The sequence below is a fragment of the Neurospora tetraspora genome (genome assembly GCF_033439725.1).
Source record: "Neurospora tetraspora strain CBS 560.94 chromosome Unknown B0H65scaffold_9, whole genome shotgun sequence".
In the NCBI taxonomy this organism is placed as follows: domain Eukaryota; kingdom Fungi; phylum Ascomycota; class Sordariomycetes; order Sordariales; family Sordariaceae; genus Neurospora; species Neurospora tetraspora.
The window spans coordinates 1,139,255-1,155,911 of NW_026944391.1; the positions used below are offsets into that span (position 1 = coordinate 1,139,255).

Consider the following 16,657-nt stretch of genomic DNA (forward strand, 5'->3'; position numbering starts at 1 on the left):
GATTTTCGCGATCAGATTGTGCCCTTGGAGTTGTATCCCGGCCTGCATGCCCAGGGGTTGAGTATGACTAGCATTCAGACAATTGGAGTATATCAGCACAACAACCAAAACAAAAGTCAGCTCGGACAAATGTGTATGCCGAAAATGACTTTCCAAGTAGACAGCACTCACCGAACACCGGTTTTAACCTAATGCTAGATGACAACTTTGAAGCCGTTAAAATGGTGCCTCCCAGTGATGCTTGCCGGTTGCCGTCCTGCCGAAAATTGATTGCTTATTCTGCGCACAAGAATAGAAGCGATTTTATTCCCCACGGGGTAGAATAGGCGGAATAGTCGAGCCAATGAAAGACAGTCCTTTTCTAGCATGTCCGGGCCAGAGGTTGTGAGGAGCGCGGTAGACAGACGGCCGGATAGCTGGCTAGGGGCAGGAACTATGTGGTGAGGTTTGACGAGGAACACGTAATGTCAATATATAAACACTTTCTGCAGCAGACGGGCCGGTAAAAGACGCTGGTTAATATCGACGGCCTAGGTGAACCAGGAAATTCGAGCGAAGTGTATCCTGGCGGTAGCGGGTAATGGCAAGATTGGGTTCGAGGCTTTTGCGTCGTATTGTGGGTGACCATCAACCAGTGGTAGTGGCCAAGTTTTGGTGATGAGCCTCAATTGGGCGTCTCGGGCCCGGTGACTCCCTGACAAGACATTCATTTGGCGATGGGCATCGACAACCTGTTCCAGAATTGACAAGGCCAGGATGACCCGTGCAGACAGGAACATCAAGAAGTGGAAGGCTCTCGAGGAGCTATATCCCCTGCTAGCCCTGCCTTTGCCAAGTTAGCCAGACGACAGCTTCGGCCGAGGGAGTAGCTCCAAGCTATGAGAAGCTGTTCCTGGCAACTTGAAGCTGCTGTGCTCGGTATCACCAGTGTTATGTCGGTCGAGAGCCTATGAATTTTCGCGAAGCTATAACCGCTGTGGTACGCTGTGGCACTCTCCGTTCCTGGCTGTTCCTGGCTTTTCCTGGCTCCAGAAGTCAGCCGTTTTCTCGGCGGAGGTGTAACCGGCAGGCAAGGCTACAAGTCAGAGGCCATGATGACCAGGAACGGAGCAGCATCGGGGCAGGATTGGTGATGGTCCGGATGCGCCATCAAGGGCGGAGAAAAGGGTGAGGCGCGACTGCAGTGTATCGTCAGCGTCTGTGGTCTGTAGGGGAGCACGCCATTTTACTCGATCAGCAATTTGGATCAGAAACATCGGGAGCATGTCTCGCCAACTGCTTCTAGGCTCCGTTGAGTGTCGTACGTGGCCGCGAAAATCCTCGTCGACCACGTTGTTGACCATGGTTCAGAGACACGACGATGGCGTCCTGCGGGCAGGAGGCGGACGACCGTTCCAAGTTGAGGATGGACTTGTAGGTTCGTAGAGCCAGTAGCTGGGTAGGGGCGTGCTCATTCGCAATGATCAAAGATGTGAGCGCATTTGCCGATCTGGCGGTCCGAGAATGGAAGAGGTGGTGCGTTAGCGGGCTGCATCGCGTGTATTGTCTGCGTGGTGGGCGCCATGGTGGGTAGGACAGCCGACGAGGAAGCGGAAGAACATCGTTGAGCCATGGGTAAGAGAAGGACAAGAAAGGGACAAGACCAAGCCCAGAAAGCTTGTAGACGAAGTCAAGATTGGAGGGTCTTGTTGTGGCCACCAATTGAAGTTCGGAAGTCAACCCGCGAAAAGTGACGAAGCTGGAGAAAGTTTGGAGAAGCCTCAATGTCGCGGGGAAGAAGTGGAAGTGTGTGGTGGGTGGTCGGATTTGGTTGGCGGATTGTGGACCCTGCCCTGACAGCCCCTGGCAGTGGCAGGGGACAGCCGCTGAGGCTTGCAGATCATGGAGCCTTCCCCATCCAATTGACCCCACTTGGACAGATCCCCAAAGCTAAAATTGACCGCAACTGGGGTCGATCACTAACAGATAGTTCTGGCTCATTGGGCTGCTGCTGGTAGTCCATTAACAACACCCGACAATTACTGGACGACGTCCTCTTCCGTCGCTGCAGTCAAAATGGGACGGAACTTCTTGCCCCAATCATCCCAACTCAAAGTCTTCATCCACTTCACTTCGACTTCGGCTCCAGACGACAGCACGCCATCGTTTATTCCAACCGCATTTCTTCCATCTGGTTTCCACGTTGGGTTTCCACGCCCGGTTTTCAGTCTCCTCGTTCTATGGTTCACGCGCACACACAATTGACGCCAATAATGACTCCATCCTTCTTTTTCCGGATCTTCATGTCGTGACACATTCTCAACCCCCCCTACCGCTCCGGATCCAAGACAAGCCCCATGGAACTGCCCGGTACCTGTGCCAACTGAGCTGCACCCCTTCTGCACATCACCCAGGCGAGCGAAGAAAATAGCACCGAGCAGGTCCGTCCTGAGTAACCTCTCTCTGGTCGACCACGACGCGACTGGGCACAGTTTGTATTCACCTCCTGCATGATGCCGTGTCCAGGAGCAGGACGCCCAAATGTGGTTCGGCCAGGAGGCTTTGCCCACTAGAATTGGTCGAGTATTCTCTCTCATGCTGTTCTCGCTGTTCTCTGTCTGCAGACTGCTAATGCCTTTGTTCCTGGCCTCAATATCTCTCTTCCATCTTGGCCCTCTCGTATAGCTGATTACGAAGGGTCCCAAGGCCAGATGCTAGTGCATCTTTCCCCGACGGCCCGCAATGGAAGCCATGTCGTCGTTGTTTGTCCTCCCTCGATCCCGTGCACAGTGGCACACTACCTACATACTCTCCACAACCAGAGGCTTCCCGACCTAATCTAACTTTGCCCGACATCTGATCATGATCCGAGAGAGGTAACGGGTCCCAAAGTGCGGGTTAGGTTAGGTGACTGGACTTGGTTTGGTACGGTTTCACGAACAAGAGTCTCTTATTATAGCTGCACCCGACTACCGCTTGCTAAGAGGTTGGCAGTTTTCAACCACTACTCACTGGTGAGCAAGAAGACAGGGGAGAAAGAAAATGAGAGGACTATACTCAGAACCAAAGGTAGGCTACTCAAGCAGGTGGGATTCCCCTGAAGTGGCACAATTAACGGTACACAACACATCAGCTTTAACCCATGGATCCTCTTCTCCCCCAAGTGGGACTTCACAATCAGCACTCAGCACAAACCCTCATAGACAGACAGCCTTGATCAATCAACCGATCTCACTCATCACTTTCCCGCTCATCCAGTCACCCAGTCAGCCATTGAGTGCAACTCTACAAGTGCCAGTTTGTGTGCGGGTGTGCTTGCCACCGGATCAAAATCTGGAGACAAGGCATTTTAGCCGTGGCCCCAATATCTCGCATTCACCCAGGCCTGCGGCTACGCGCTCCAATACATAGCGTCGTGCCAGAGACAACTGCTCCTGTACTCTCGACAGGTCACCCTGGCCCAATAGCATAGAGCATGTACCGGTAGACGGAGAGATGCTGTCTTTGATTACGTCGGGGACGGAAGCACGGCAACACTGCGTTTACCATCATCGTCCACACCACTCAATTCCGCGAGTTTTGCCTACACTTTCTCCCCGCTGCAAAGCCCACGAATCGTTGGGCTCCAAGAATTTCCCCGGTCGGAACTCGGAAGCACGTCTTCAGTATTTTGTTATATTTTGCTTCTCTCCTCCTTCCTTCGTATCTACTCTGCCATCCCAGAAACCAAGTCCTCTCTCCATGGTACCGGGCCCACTCCATCATCCACCATGGCAGCTGAGTTGGATCAATTTACCGATAATAAGTCTCTCCAAGGGGGTGGTTTGACCGGGTTGGAACGGATGATGGAGCTGGAAAGCAAATACCAGGTATGTGGGCACCCGTCTTGACCGCTTTCCTGGCTTTGCGGCTGGATGTCTCATCATGTAAAACCACTGACCGTTATCCGTCCACCACCAACAGATCGACCAATCCCACCACAATGGCTCTCTTTCTCCTCCAACACCCTCTTCTCCCTCTTCCCTTGATCAACAGGAGCCATCTACACCTATAGCTGCGCGCCGTCTCTCCGCACAACAAAATTACCTGATGCTCAAAGCTGTCCGGCGGAGCCTTGTCTTACCACCACTATCAATCACCATCCCCACAGGGCTGACCGAAGGCAAACACGAATTCACAAGAGAAAGGGATTACCAAGCAGAAAGGCAAGAGGAGAGCCAAGTTCAGCCAGGAGCGATCGCAGAGCCTTTGCACAAGCAGGTCAAATTCCTTGCACCAGACGAGGACGAGGAAGAAGAGGAAGAGGCTGAGATGTCAGACCAGTCTTCGATTTGTCAGTCTCCTAGTTGGGAAAATTACGGCGAGAGGAAGAAGAAAAAGAAGGAAGATGCGGAGCGTCTGAAAAAGGAGAAGGAGCAGGCAGAGAAGGACGCAAAAGCAGCAAAGAAACGTCTAGCTGCCCGATTGAGCAAGCCTCCTCCTCACACGTTGCCGCGGTCCCCAACCCAAGAAAACCCAAGGATCACCTCACTCGCCAATCCAGAACGATCGATGTCCGATACGCTTCTCACCAGTAAGCATCTGTTGCCGAGTTCCCACCTCGTCCCAGCACAAAATGTCGACAAATCGCTGTCGGCAGATGATTTGCAGCGACATAGCCGACCGTATCATACTCTTGCTTCATCAGGGATGCCCAAGGCTTCCCTTACCCAGAGCGAGCGCCAAGATCACCTTCTGCCTCAACACACAGTTCGCTACGAGAGCTTTGATCAGCGACCACAGCCGCGCCAAACACAATCGGAGAGCCTTGGCGTCATTAGCCCATCGTCAGGCCAGATACCATCTCCTCGAAGAGAGGCATTCCCGCCTTCATCTTCGAGGACTCCGATGCTGCGAGCAACAAGACCTGCCACAAGTCACGGCCGAAGCAATAGCCTACTACAAGGGGCATCTCGGCTATTCAAGGGGAAAGAGGACGAACACAGAGACAACAACGCTGGCCCTCAGTTGCAAGACTCTCCACTAATTTTTGAGGAGGATACACGAGGTCGGTCCCGAGACGGATATGTCCGTCATAACAGAGTTCAGAGCGCTAGCCGCGCAATGGCTGGGGTTGCAGACGACCAACTACCCAGCACTTCCAGCATCGGACCATCATCGAGGAGTAGTTCTCAGACCACCCAAACGAGACGCTCATCTCTTTCGCAAGAGGCCAGAAGTGTGGCCATGAAGCTCGTTGGCGTAAGAACAACCTCCGCCGTCAAGCCAGATCGCCACGCCAATAAGAAGCCAACCAGGGAGACTGATTACTTTAACTTCATGGAGCACGCGTATTCGGCTGCTATTCTCTCGTCAATGGCCACCGGAGGCAAGCCCACGCCGGCTCCAGAAGCACCAACTCCTCCGAGATCGCAGGGCTCGATTGGAGAGGCATCTGTCACATTGACAAATGCATCTTCAAGCCTCAAGGGGTCTTCTGTTGCAGGGTCTGACGCAGGTAGCCACACTAAGAAGAATCGCAGTCTGAAAGACGCCGCAAGGGCAGCACTGGGTATGTCGACAGGGCATTCAGCAACTCCGGATGCAGTGAGGCCACCTGCACAAGCACCTCCTTACCTGAGATTCCGAGCTCGAATGAGCTCTCAGCCTTCAGCTTCAACACCGAATGTGATCCCGCCGGCCGTTCAACATGTAGTGTCTGGTTCTCCTCAACAACTCACGCCCCAGGAGAGCGAGGCTTTGTCGAAACAAAGCTCTGATACGACACAAGGCAATCTGGTCAAGGCGACCGAAGTGGCGTTACCGCAGGTTAGTGCTTCGGAGGGCTCCTCGTCATCGTCCGCATTCGACGAGGCGTCACCACTTCCCTCGCCAACAACGACTCCGGATACATCGAGACCCCAGTCCTCAAAGGACATGCCATTGGTGGCGAACGATATCACGAGCAGCCCGACAATCCTGGATGCAAGGCAAGATGACGACCGGACTCTCCGTCAACGTTCGGACGACTCGGCCTCACAGGCTTCCACCACACCTCGCGATGGCTCCGAGGTGCGCGATAGCAATAAGGGTTTCACGGTGGGCGAGGAGTGGAGCAGGACTGGACTTTTGATAGACTTGGACTTTGATACGCAACCACCGATCAGCACAGCTGTCAATGGTGATGTTAAGGCCAACCACGGTATTAAGCGATCAACTGCTGGCTCAGGTTCGCTTTCACCAACAGAGTCCAGTCGACCACCGTTGAGAGGCAAAGACAACACTCAACACCAATCCAAGATGGAGCAAATGGAGGAGGCCCGTCCACAGCTCAGAATGTCTAAGTCGCTTTCTGATCCGGACATCCGTGCCACCAGTGTACCGATAGTCGCTCACGCCACCCTTTCATCGACTGAGGATGCCATAATCGTTCCCCCAAGGTCTCCTAAGCGGACTCGAACTGCTGGATACTTCGGTGTTGAAAATATAGGTCATGAACAGAAGCTACATCAAGCATTCTCCTGGGAGAAAGGAGATGAAGAGGGTTACCAAACGGTATCGATGGCGGAAGTGGCAGCTAGGGAAAAGGCTGAAGTTGTTTTGGGAACGGAACAAAGACTTGAAATGGCTGGGGAGGAACCCAAGAGCAAGAGACGGCAAAAATTGACATCTTCAAGAATGTCCAGTCAGGCGGGAGAGATACGATCTCAACAACCACGGGTCGTGAGTGGAGAACGGCAGCAGTCGGGATATCGGTATCCCAGCTCAAGTGAACCGTCACCCATGCACGACAGTTTTTCGTCTGCTTCTTCTTCTTCGGCCGCAGGCGGCTCCAGTCGACCGAAGTTTACGACCTCAGCAGCAGGCTTTGCCTCCTCTCCAGATCTTTCCGGCTCATCATCGAGGCAGACCGAAGAATGGCCTGAGATGCCTGCCATCTCACCTCAGATGGTGTCACAATCCCCGAGTCCACCATCGACATCCCGAAGCCCAACCCCTCTCGCCTCACCATTATCGCCACCTCCCGCAACAACTTCCTTCGCCTCAACAGCATCTCGCTCGGCCTCAACCCCCCCAGTCTCCATCCTCAAACAACCTCGCCCATCCATGCCCCCCATCCCAATCTCGATGCCCATCCTCTCCGCCCTTCCCAAACACATGCTCCACCAATCCAACCACTCCACCCCTAATCTCCCTCCTCCCGCATCCCGCCCTTCCACTCTCGCACTAGCCCACGGCCCCAGCGCAGAAGAAAAAGAAGCAGCCGCCCGACGCGCCGCCGCCGGCGGTGCCTCTTCTCAACCGTTCGCCAAGATCTTGGTCCAATGCTGCAGCTGCCAGTTCTTCCTGGACATGCCGTCCAAGGTGTACGAGTGCATAGCGAAGCCGGATGCGGTGATTGAGGATCGGGCGTTGGGGGTGTCAGGGGCGATTATGACTATGGTGAAGTGTCCGTGGTGCAGCCACAAGATGAGTAGGGAGTGTTGTAGAGGGTATACGGCTATGGTTACGCTGGTGGAGAGGTATCATTAGGGGAGGTTAGTCTGCGAGTGGAGAAGGTTGGTCCAAAAACATTTCGACTTCTATTTTGTTAGGCTTTCATTCTCGTGAGTATGGTTGTGCTTAGTCAGATACCTGTTTCCTTGCGTCATTATTCTTTGAGTTTCTGGTTGGGTAACGCGAAAAGGGTTGTACTGTAGTTAGTGGAAGGTCATCATAACATATGGAAGGGAACATTCGAAACTACTAGTCTCGAGCTAGTGTTCGGGGCGAGGCCAGCTGGCTGGCCTCATCCCTTCCCAGCGGGTGCAAGGCTGGATCCTGGGTTATAGCCCGTGTAGAAGCTGGATACTGGGTTGCACCGTAGCCAAAATAAAAAGTAGAGAGAAACCTTTGATTTGAAATAGATGTGCAAATGGAGGTGTAAATGGAGGTGCAAAATGCACTAACAGAAATGGAAGTTAAGATGTTAGGTCTAACAATTCTTTTGCGGGAGAACAGTGCAGTGTTGGGCTGTGTGTTATGAGTTTGGTAGTGCAAGCGAGGTTTTGTATGGGGGCCGCCCGCGAAAAGCACTAACATCCTACCCATACTTTTTAGCGGCCCAGCTCGTGTAAGTATAGGTATAGAGATGTGGACCAAAACATGGCGAAGACGTTGAACACTAAGTGCGTTAGGGGCAACCCTCCGCAAAGGAGATCTTCGTGACTCGAGAGGGGTGTGAGGGGTAATGAAAACACGCGCAAAGATCGACTTGCACGATGAAGTGGAGTGGAAGATCCGATGATCTTGAACAGGGACAAACTGGAGATGAGGGAGACAGGATGAGCCATGCGAGTCCAGGCTGCTTATCTTATCAGATGCTTGCTCATCAAGCAAAAAAAGATCTGATAAGAGTAATAACCTTAATGGCCACTGCTTACATCAGCAGCCAAGAGATGACATCAAGGTCCTGTCCGTTTGGCATTCGGCCGGTCGGGAAGGAGCGGGTCAATTCAAAGTTAAAGTGGAGAAACGATGTCGGCTGCAGAACTCGGAGCAGAAGAGGGGCGGGGTTTTTCAGCGCTAAGAAAAAGTCGTTTTAGCGCTGCAGGAGTGGACACAGGGACCCAGAATATTCTGTGTGTCAATGACGGAGCCGAGCAGCAAACGCCCCCCCCGAGGCAAAAGTGCTGCAAAAGTGCAAGTGTCACTTGCATTTTCGGACCCCCGATCGATATCTCCGGCTTCGCTCAACTTTTTCCATCTCCAGGGGCAGTCATCCAGAGTGGCCAACGTCAACTTTTCGTCAACATACCGTCCCGTCTCTTCCCTTATCCATCTCCTCCTCATCCTCCACCTGTTGACGTTCGTTTGTCACTCGTATCCCTACCTCCCTTACCCTACCCTCCGGTCCTGTTCCTGCTGGTGCTCGTGCTTTGTTAGAACACAGCATCCGTGCAGTCAGCAGTGACATACGCTCCACCTAATATTTCCCTCGGGTCCTTCTTCCTCCACCTCTCACAGCCAGAGGCATCTTTGTCTGCCGTTGCGCTCCTCGCGCGCCTCTCCAAAACGCCGGCCGCGGGGCCTTGTGAGACTCTACTCTCGACTGCCAACCATGGCTTCCCTTCTACAAAGCGCGCACTCCTCAGCAGGTCACGACTACGATAGAATAATAGACCATCACCATGACGACTCCTCGTCCGCTTCCGCGTCTCCGATTCCGAGTGCCTTCCCCACCGTTGCCCAAGACGACAACGCTCCGAACGAACCCGTCGAGATCACGGCCGCCCAAAAGATGCTCTCCGCCACATCCGGCAGTTTACTCACCGGCCTCCTCGTAACTCCCCTCGACGTCGTGCGAGTCCGATGGCAATCCCAAGCCTTTACCCAGCCGTCACCAACCGCACATACCGTTTCCGACTTCTCCAAGCTAGCCGGCTCACAAATATCCAACGCCGCTTTCCGGCCCTCGAACCTCGGCGTAACCGCCTGCTGCCGTGAAGTCTTCTTTGCCAACAACTCTGAAGGATGCATCGTCGCCGCCGGGCCGCGCCTCGGCTCTGGCGCTATCACTCCCAGTGCTATCTCCTGCGCGGTTGAGGAGACAAAGCAACGAAACTTCAACTCTACCCTCGACGGTCTCCGCAAAATCGCTCGCAACGAAGGCTTTACCTCGCTCTGGCGGGGGCTCTCACCAACCCTGCTAATGGCCATTCCCGCCAACATCATCTACTTCACCGGCTACGAGTGGCTGCGCTTTAACACTTCTAGCCCGATCCAGCAAACCGTCAGGGAAGAGTACGCCGCCCTAGTCGCCGGCGCTGGCGCTCGCATCCTCGCCGCTACAGCCGTCGGGCCTATCGAGCTATTCCGCACTCGCATGCAGGCTTCCCCCGGCAGCACGACGGGGTCACATTTCACTCATACGTTTAGGGGGATCAAGGACATGGTATACGCCCACGGGTATCGCTCGCTTTGGAGGGGGTTGACGCTCACCCTCTGGCGTGACGTACCCTTTTCCGGCATGTACTGGTGGGGATACGAGACAATTCGAGGAAAGTTGACAGATGCGCGTGAGTCTCGCTCTCGGGGACGTGGTAGGACACTCGACCTCGATTCCGAGAAGCACTACAGAGCCCGTCGGAGGTCTCAGTCAAGGGAGAACCACGCCGAGACCTTCACCGACAGCTTTATCGCCGGCGCGTTATCCGGAGCCTTCGCCAGCGTGGCCACCATGCCTTTCGACGTCGGCAAGACGAGGACTCAAGTCTACCGCGACACCAGCACCACAACACAGGCTGCTATTGCGACGATGGAGAAGACTGCTGCCAGGCCGGAGGAGAGGAACATGGCAAGACTGCTGTGGCATATCTTCTCCACAGAAGGAGTAGCGGGTTTGTTCAGGGGGTGGATACCCCGTACGCTCAAGGTGGCGCCGGCGTGTGCCATTATGATTAGCAGTTATGAGGTCGGAAAGCGGGCCTTTAGGGGGATGAATGAGCGGGCGGCCATGAAGGAGCGGGAGGAGCTCGCGCAGCAACAGCAACAGGAGTTTTCAAAAGAGACTTGAGAGGAGGCTCTTCATTGCTTTGGTTGATCTGTCTGCTTGCTCGAAAGAAAGAGTGGTAATCGTCGGGGGATTGGTTTCAGGGGTTCTTCTCTTCTCTTCTCTTCTCCCATGTCCTTTTTGTCCTAAGGGTTTGTTCCTACCAATTACCTCTTCTCTCCACACTTGCATCTTGGGAGTTCATGTTTCTCTTTTTGTAACTTTTAGGGTGGCTACGGTCTACTTTCCCAGCATGTTTGGCGTTTGAGTTCTTAGACATGGACGGAACGGAGCGAGGCAATGGACAAAAAGTAGTAATTTCTTCTTATCTCATATGATCTTTTTTCCTACAACCTTTCTTTTACCTTGTCGACCTTCTTGTTGCTCTAGAAGTGGTGTGGTGATTTGTGCGAGGTTGCGGTGATGTGTATGAATGGCTTGTTATTGGTCACTGGTGTACGTTGCTAAAAGGGAGTAAGTAGGAAGGAAGATGTTGTCATGTTAGAGGCTCTGTTACCAACACACACGTCTTGTGGGACAGTCGGCGCCAAGTTAATCTGTAGTTTTATATGTATTTGTGCGAAATCCTATTTCAACCATTTCCAGATCCATCCGTCCTTGAGTACAGTACAGGCGTTAAAGCCAGAGTTCTCGACCTCCCTCCCTCCCATCACCAAAACATTCACCGATCAATCAGATGTACAAACGCAAGACAACACACGTCCTCAGATGAGAAAGAACGAAGATGAAGAAGCACGACCGACCGACCATCCCTGATAAAGAACTCGAGATTTCTTCCCCTCATTCATGAACAGCGATGTATGTAAGCCAGATATAACACAGTAAACAACAAAACAAAGCAACAAAACAAAGCAAAGTGGCGGCGGAGAAGACGAGCAAAGTCTCACAGCGTTTATTTTGTAAAGCTTTATCAAAGTTTTTCTCGGGTTTTACACGCTTATTACTAAGGTCAGTTTTGGCTGGAGATCTCGCTCGGGGTTTTGCAGTTCTGTTATTTACCTCGTTTCTGATCCGTTCAACCGAAGTAAGTCAACCGTGATAATTCTGCTCCCCGACGACGGCCCGGTAGGGGGTTGGTTACCTGGCTAGTGGTGAAGCTGGCTGGTGTTAAAGTTGGCTACTAATGAAGGAGGGGGGGGACAGCGCTGTTTTGAAAGTAAGGAAGGGACTGGGTAATAAACTATACCCTCAATATTTCTTTACTTTTGTTTTGTGTAATAATGGTTATAATACGAATGATAGATACGTTGTAAGTAGACTATTACCGGCCGGCCTCGGCAAAGCGTTCGTTATTGTATGTAATATTTCGGATTTGTGAATATTTTCAATCCAAAGCCAATCCCAGACAACTGATAGAAAGTGGAAATCTCCAAGTTCTTTTTTTCACCCCGAAGCAAGATGAATTCACCAAATCTTTGCTTTACTTTGCTTTGCTTTGCTCTATATATGTCGCTGTTCATGGATAAGCGACCAACCCGCTGCAGGTTATTGAGTTGACACTCATAGCTAGAACGGTCAAGTACTTTCGTCGTCCACAACCAGTTTCATCCTTCGGACAATGGAAGTCAATGTATCCTTGGGCTTGCCATAATGGATTGCAGCAGGGAGTGGAACTGCTGTTGATGACCAGTCGTCAGCCACTTCGTCCTCCACATCTTCATCATCAATGTCTCCATGATCAGGTACAGCAACCCATGATGATAATGAGTCCTGAGTTTCTCCATTCCGATTTCCTTGACCCTGGGTAACTTCATCCTCAGTGTCTCCGTAATGAGCACAGCTCAAACCTAAGGATAAACTCATTTTGTTTGTCGTGCCTGATAAGCGCAGTCTTTTTGACTGAATCCGATCCAGAACATTGGGAACATGCTTGATGCGCTTTCTGGTTCGTCTGCGAGAATGTGTGTGTCTTTATCGGTACTTAACCGGCCGCTCAACACGCATTACCGAAAGTGGGCTTTCGAAGCGATACCAACTGTGTTGAAGGCGAATGGCTCGCTTATCGGTTCCCTTTTCCGACTTCCAACAAGCGCGTCTCGGGGAAGCTCCTCGACTTGAGGTAACGTGGGAAAAACAAAAGGTAGTGGCCGCTTCAGTTAGCCTCGCCAGATATCTCGCTTGACTTCGAAGCGAACGGTATAGAGCCGGCAGCTCCGTAGGTGGCTTTGAGTTACCCCTTCTGAGAGAATGGCTGCGGGGAAGACAAAAGCGGACCAGAGAACAAATGACTGGATTTTGGCTGTCAATCAAAAGAGGGTCGATGCTTGAGGCAGCTGGATACCTCTAGGCATCAAACCGACAGCTCAGAGGTAACCTCGAGGGAAGTAAAATGACTTGGAGGGATTGGCCAGCTTCGGGACGTCGTTCCGTCTCCCTTTGTGCTTGATGAGACGTCCGGTACGTTAACATCAACAACTCTGACTTATGAGTCGGAGCTGGGTTTTGGAGCCACAGGCGCTGGGGACCCTAGTGGATATCAGGACGAGCGACAATATCACGGTGTAATTGCAAAGAAGGGGGTCTATGACGTTGAACATACAAGGATATCTTGGAACCAACGGCGCCTAACATGCCACAGTACCCCCGGGTGGGAAAAGCGTCTTCGCTACCACGCTGCCCTCGGCAGAATCTCCCGAACGACCGTTTCTTATGGGCTGGGTATTGTAGATGCCAGACAAAGCCTCGCTGTTGATAATGATGTCCAACGCAGTCCTGACCAACGATGAACCTCGGCAGATATTCGCCAGAAGAAAACAAAGTGGCCACAGGGTAATGGGAGGAAGAAAGCCTTTCAAATGTTTCGGACCGGTCGATAACCCCCACGTCCCGGGAAATCTTATCATGACCCTCATGATGCCACCGTCATTAGCGTGCATGGGATAGTGACATGCGGAAACTAAGGCCGGGTGATGAGCATGCAAGAGGGTGGAAGGGACATTTCCGAAGCCAACTTTGGCCCTATGCAGCGAATACGACTTTGAAAGCTTCTCTTGCAGTAGTGAAGCTTCTGGTGGTGTTGGTTGGTGGAGTTTTGGCGGCCATGTGATTGGGAGAAGGAGGAGGACCAAGAGTGAGGCTCTCGTCGAGAACTCTCAACGAGGTGGCATTTTCATGACCAGTCAGACCCAAATCAGCGGCCATGTTTTGGCTAGAACACTGTGGTTCCCCGATACCGAGCTTTTATACACATGGATTCTGCGATTAACAAAAAAACAAATGTAGAGGATGTATGATTCCGATCATGGATGGGAAACCGGTTCGGCGTGATGGGGAGGAGTGTAAGTGGAGGGTAGCTTGAGGGAATCTGCAGGCGATGACTTTAAGCGCGCCTTCAAGCGATGGGAAGGAAAAGGGAATCTCGATGTTGTCAAGCCACGTACGTAAAGACACGTCCACATTAAATGACCTCTCGAGACCATCAACGGCGACACATACCGAGGAGTCCTTGGATCTCGATTGTGTAACTTGATTGTGAGGATTGAGCGAAGATCGACACCATGTTGTGAAGCGAAGTTGGAAAGGAGCCTGAGATCGGAATGTCGGGAAGCTCGCAAAGAGAGAACGAAAGGAGATGATGATGCGGTGGTGTAGAGTAGCAGTGTTGATGAGGCTCGAGGAAGTTGGATGGGCGGTGTATGTTAGATGAGTTTGGACACATGTAAAGTGTCCCTTCCCTTTTCAGATTCAAAGTCGAAGAAACTTCTTGTGTTCTTTCCCAAAGAGTGAGTGAGAAGTGAGAAGCCCTGGCGCCTTCCCCAGTTGATATCAAATGTGCCCCTGCTGATATTGCATCAATTCCCTCTCCGCACTTTTGCGTTTCAAGGGAAGTGAAAGACCTGAGAAAAGTTGACGGAAGGAGAAAACAAGACTTCAGTTGGAAATCAGCAGTTTTCTCCGACTCGCTTGATCTGATTCGGTTTAGGTGTTTCTTTTTATATCCTTCCAAACTCGAAAACGTACAAACCATATTCTCTCTTTGGCATCAGCTCAATGAACAACAACCATGAGTGTCGACCTCATGATTTCCTGAAACAGACCAACAGCAGCAATCAACTGAGTGGTAACCCCTACTGGAACCCCAACCGCGACAAATGTAACAAAGAAAGCTCGATGTCGTCGGATCGGGGAACTTCCAGGGAACAAGCCCAGATCATACACCAAATCGAGTATACCGAAGAATCTCGGGAAACTCAGAGTGGCTTAGAAGCAGGGTTGAACACTTGCCGGGAGTTTTGTCCGTCGCTTTGCAGGTGTAAGTAGGCAAATGTATGACTGCCAGACACCTTTAACCCTTCACCTTGCATCTAAGCGATTCTGGTTACGTGCTCCAGACGCCTGGAAGTCGGATGAGCCGCCAAGGTGTCGGGGCTTGGCTGCATTTCCGCATTCTGCAGTTCGATGTTTGCAAATTCGACATGTCCAAGATGGAGTTTGCGTATATCCCGTATCCACGACCGGCGAACGCAGAAAGCCCGGGTATTCGAGCAGCCGGATAAGAGAACCGCGAACGGCCCGATGGCATGATGGATTATCTCGCTCGATAACCCACGCTGCTCCTCCATTGACGGGCAACGACGACACTCCTCGGCGTGGAGACGGCCGTCTGAGGTTACGAGTCAAATCGTGGCTCGGGAAAACACCGGTAATGCTAGGGCGTCCGGAATCGACATTGTCGAATGGGATCCCAAATTCTGGAGTCGAAGACGGCGGTGTTGGAGGAAGACGGCCCGGGAAGCCGATGTAAGGTCACGGAATAAGCCACCTGCTAAGTTCTGTTTACTTGCATCTCCCCGCTTAAAGTCACATTTCTTGGCATGTCCTTCTCCCATTTCCCCACCAAATCGAAAACCCCATCTCCACACTTGGTCGCCTTGTGGAATCTCAGTCCGGCTTCGTTGCTTCGTCAACATCCATCGCCAATTCAACTTCAACATCAAGCCGGTCGATATCGGAATACCTACAGGTCTCAAATGACCACACAAAGGGTCAAGTCGAGCATGATTCCGCGCTGCACCATAGGAAATAAATCACGGCTCGCTAGTGCAAGAACACTTCCACACGATGCATCATGAAGCAATGGAACTCTCAACAACAACTCAGCCGGCCCTGCCTCCGCATCGACAAGGTAGTCAAAGGACAAGGGTTGTAACGACCTAACGATAGGACTGGAAGGACTCAACGCCTCCCAACGTTGTAGCAACGGGCAACGGAAACGCCGTTGAATGAGACCGAGATATTGCCACGCCAGACGCCAAATCTTAGCGATGTGCAAAGCCCAGAAACCTGTTGGTCGAGAGACACATGCACGTCGTCCAAGTCGCCGACCATTAGATCTGACCACCAAAGGACCATCACGGACAAGAGAATTGCGAAAGCGACTGTGAGAGATATCGAGCAATATGATGCCGTCTCAACCTTCAAGAGCTTTCTTGGCATCAAGTGATGCAAACAAGCATGCGGATACCCCAGGCTTGGCTCTACGCTAGGAAACCGTGGAGATTATGTTTTTACAACCTCTTTCCTGCTGGTATTTAACCCCGTTGAATGCCCATCACTTCGGCACAAGACAAAGGATGCAGCTATGCAATATAACCATGGAGACAGACTGACAGACAGTACCTCTCCCTGGGCCGATACTCACCAATACCACCCGCTCATACGGTCCGTCCCTACCGATATGGCTATATCCACCCGAGGGCAATAATCTACAGCCCATCAAGGTCACAAAAGCAAGCCCTCAACACCTCTCGGTCCATCTACAATAGACCTAGCTCCCATCCGGCCCACTCCCACCATCCCGAGCTAGCCTGGCACTCTGATGACACTCCTTCCCATGCTCTCACCGGGCATGCTCACATAAAGAGCGGTTAATCCTCGGAAGTCAGAATGGAGAGTCGCTCCACCTGTTCCCCGGTTGAGAGTCCCGGGCAGTTGTATAAACTACCCGTCTCTTCCCAGTTTGAATTCATGTAGCGTACACCAACAATCTCACCTGTTCTATCTGTCCCCTTGTCTTCCCTCCGTATTGGAACAACGCTTATTTCCAGATTGCTTGACGATAGACCGCCCTCGACGACTCACTGGTCGCTCTATCCGTTGAGACTTCTTATACCGAGCTCTCAACCGCGGACTCCAACATCAGCCAGC

The 16,657-nt window shown here is 52.1% G+C and overlaps 4 protein-coding genes across 4 annotated transcripts; 2 read left to right on the forward strand and 2 right to left on the reverse strand.

Moving 5' to 3' along the window:
* Window positions 1-627: 627 nt before the first annotated feature.
* Window positions 628-1,343, reverse strand: B0H65DRAFT_512609 (uncharacterized protein; the record flags this gene model as incomplete). Its single annotated transcript, XM_062828587.1, has 4 exons — window positions 628-676; window positions 700-804; window positions 994-1,075; window positions 1,100-1,343. The coding sequence occupies 4 exons, from the start codon at window positions 1,341-1,343 to the stop codon at window positions 628-630; spliced, it is 480 nt and encodes a 159-aa protein (XP_062677134.1).
* A 2,227-nt stretch (window positions 1,344-3,570) lies between these two features.
* Window positions 3,571-7,598, forward strand: B0H65DRAFT_339030 (uncharacterized protein). Its single transcript, XM_062823612.1, has 2 exons — window positions 3,571-3,848; window positions 3,943-7,598. Exons 1-2 carry the CDS (start codon window positions 3,750-3,752, stop codon window positions 7,489-7,491), a joined length of 3,648 nt encoding a protein of 1,215 aa, XP_062677135.1. The 5' UTR covers window positions 3,571-3,749; the 3' UTR covers window positions 7,492-7,598.
* Window positions 7,599-7,835: 237 nt separating this feature from the next.
* B0H65DRAFT_480508 (uncharacterized protein) lies at window positions 7,836-8,475 on the reverse strand. Its single transcript, XM_062827584.1, has one exon. The coding sequence runs from the start codon at window positions 8,289-8,291 to the stop codon at window positions 8,055-8,057; it is 237 nt and encodes a 78-aa protein (XP_062677136.1). The 5' UTR covers window positions 8,292-8,475; the 3' UTR covers window positions 7,836-8,054.
* Window positions 8,476-8,970: 495 nt separating this feature from the next.
* On the forward strand, window positions 8,971-10,750 carry B0H65DRAFT_339049 (mitochondrial carrier domain-containing protein). Its single transcript, XM_062823613.1, has one exon. It carries the CDS (start codon window positions 9,059-9,061, stop codon window positions 10,511-10,513), a length of 1,455 nt encoding a protein of 484 aa, XP_062677137.1. The 5' UTR covers window positions 8,971-9,058; the 3' UTR covers window positions 10,514-10,750.
* The last annotated feature ends 5,907 nt before the right edge of the window (window positions 10,751-16,657 follow it).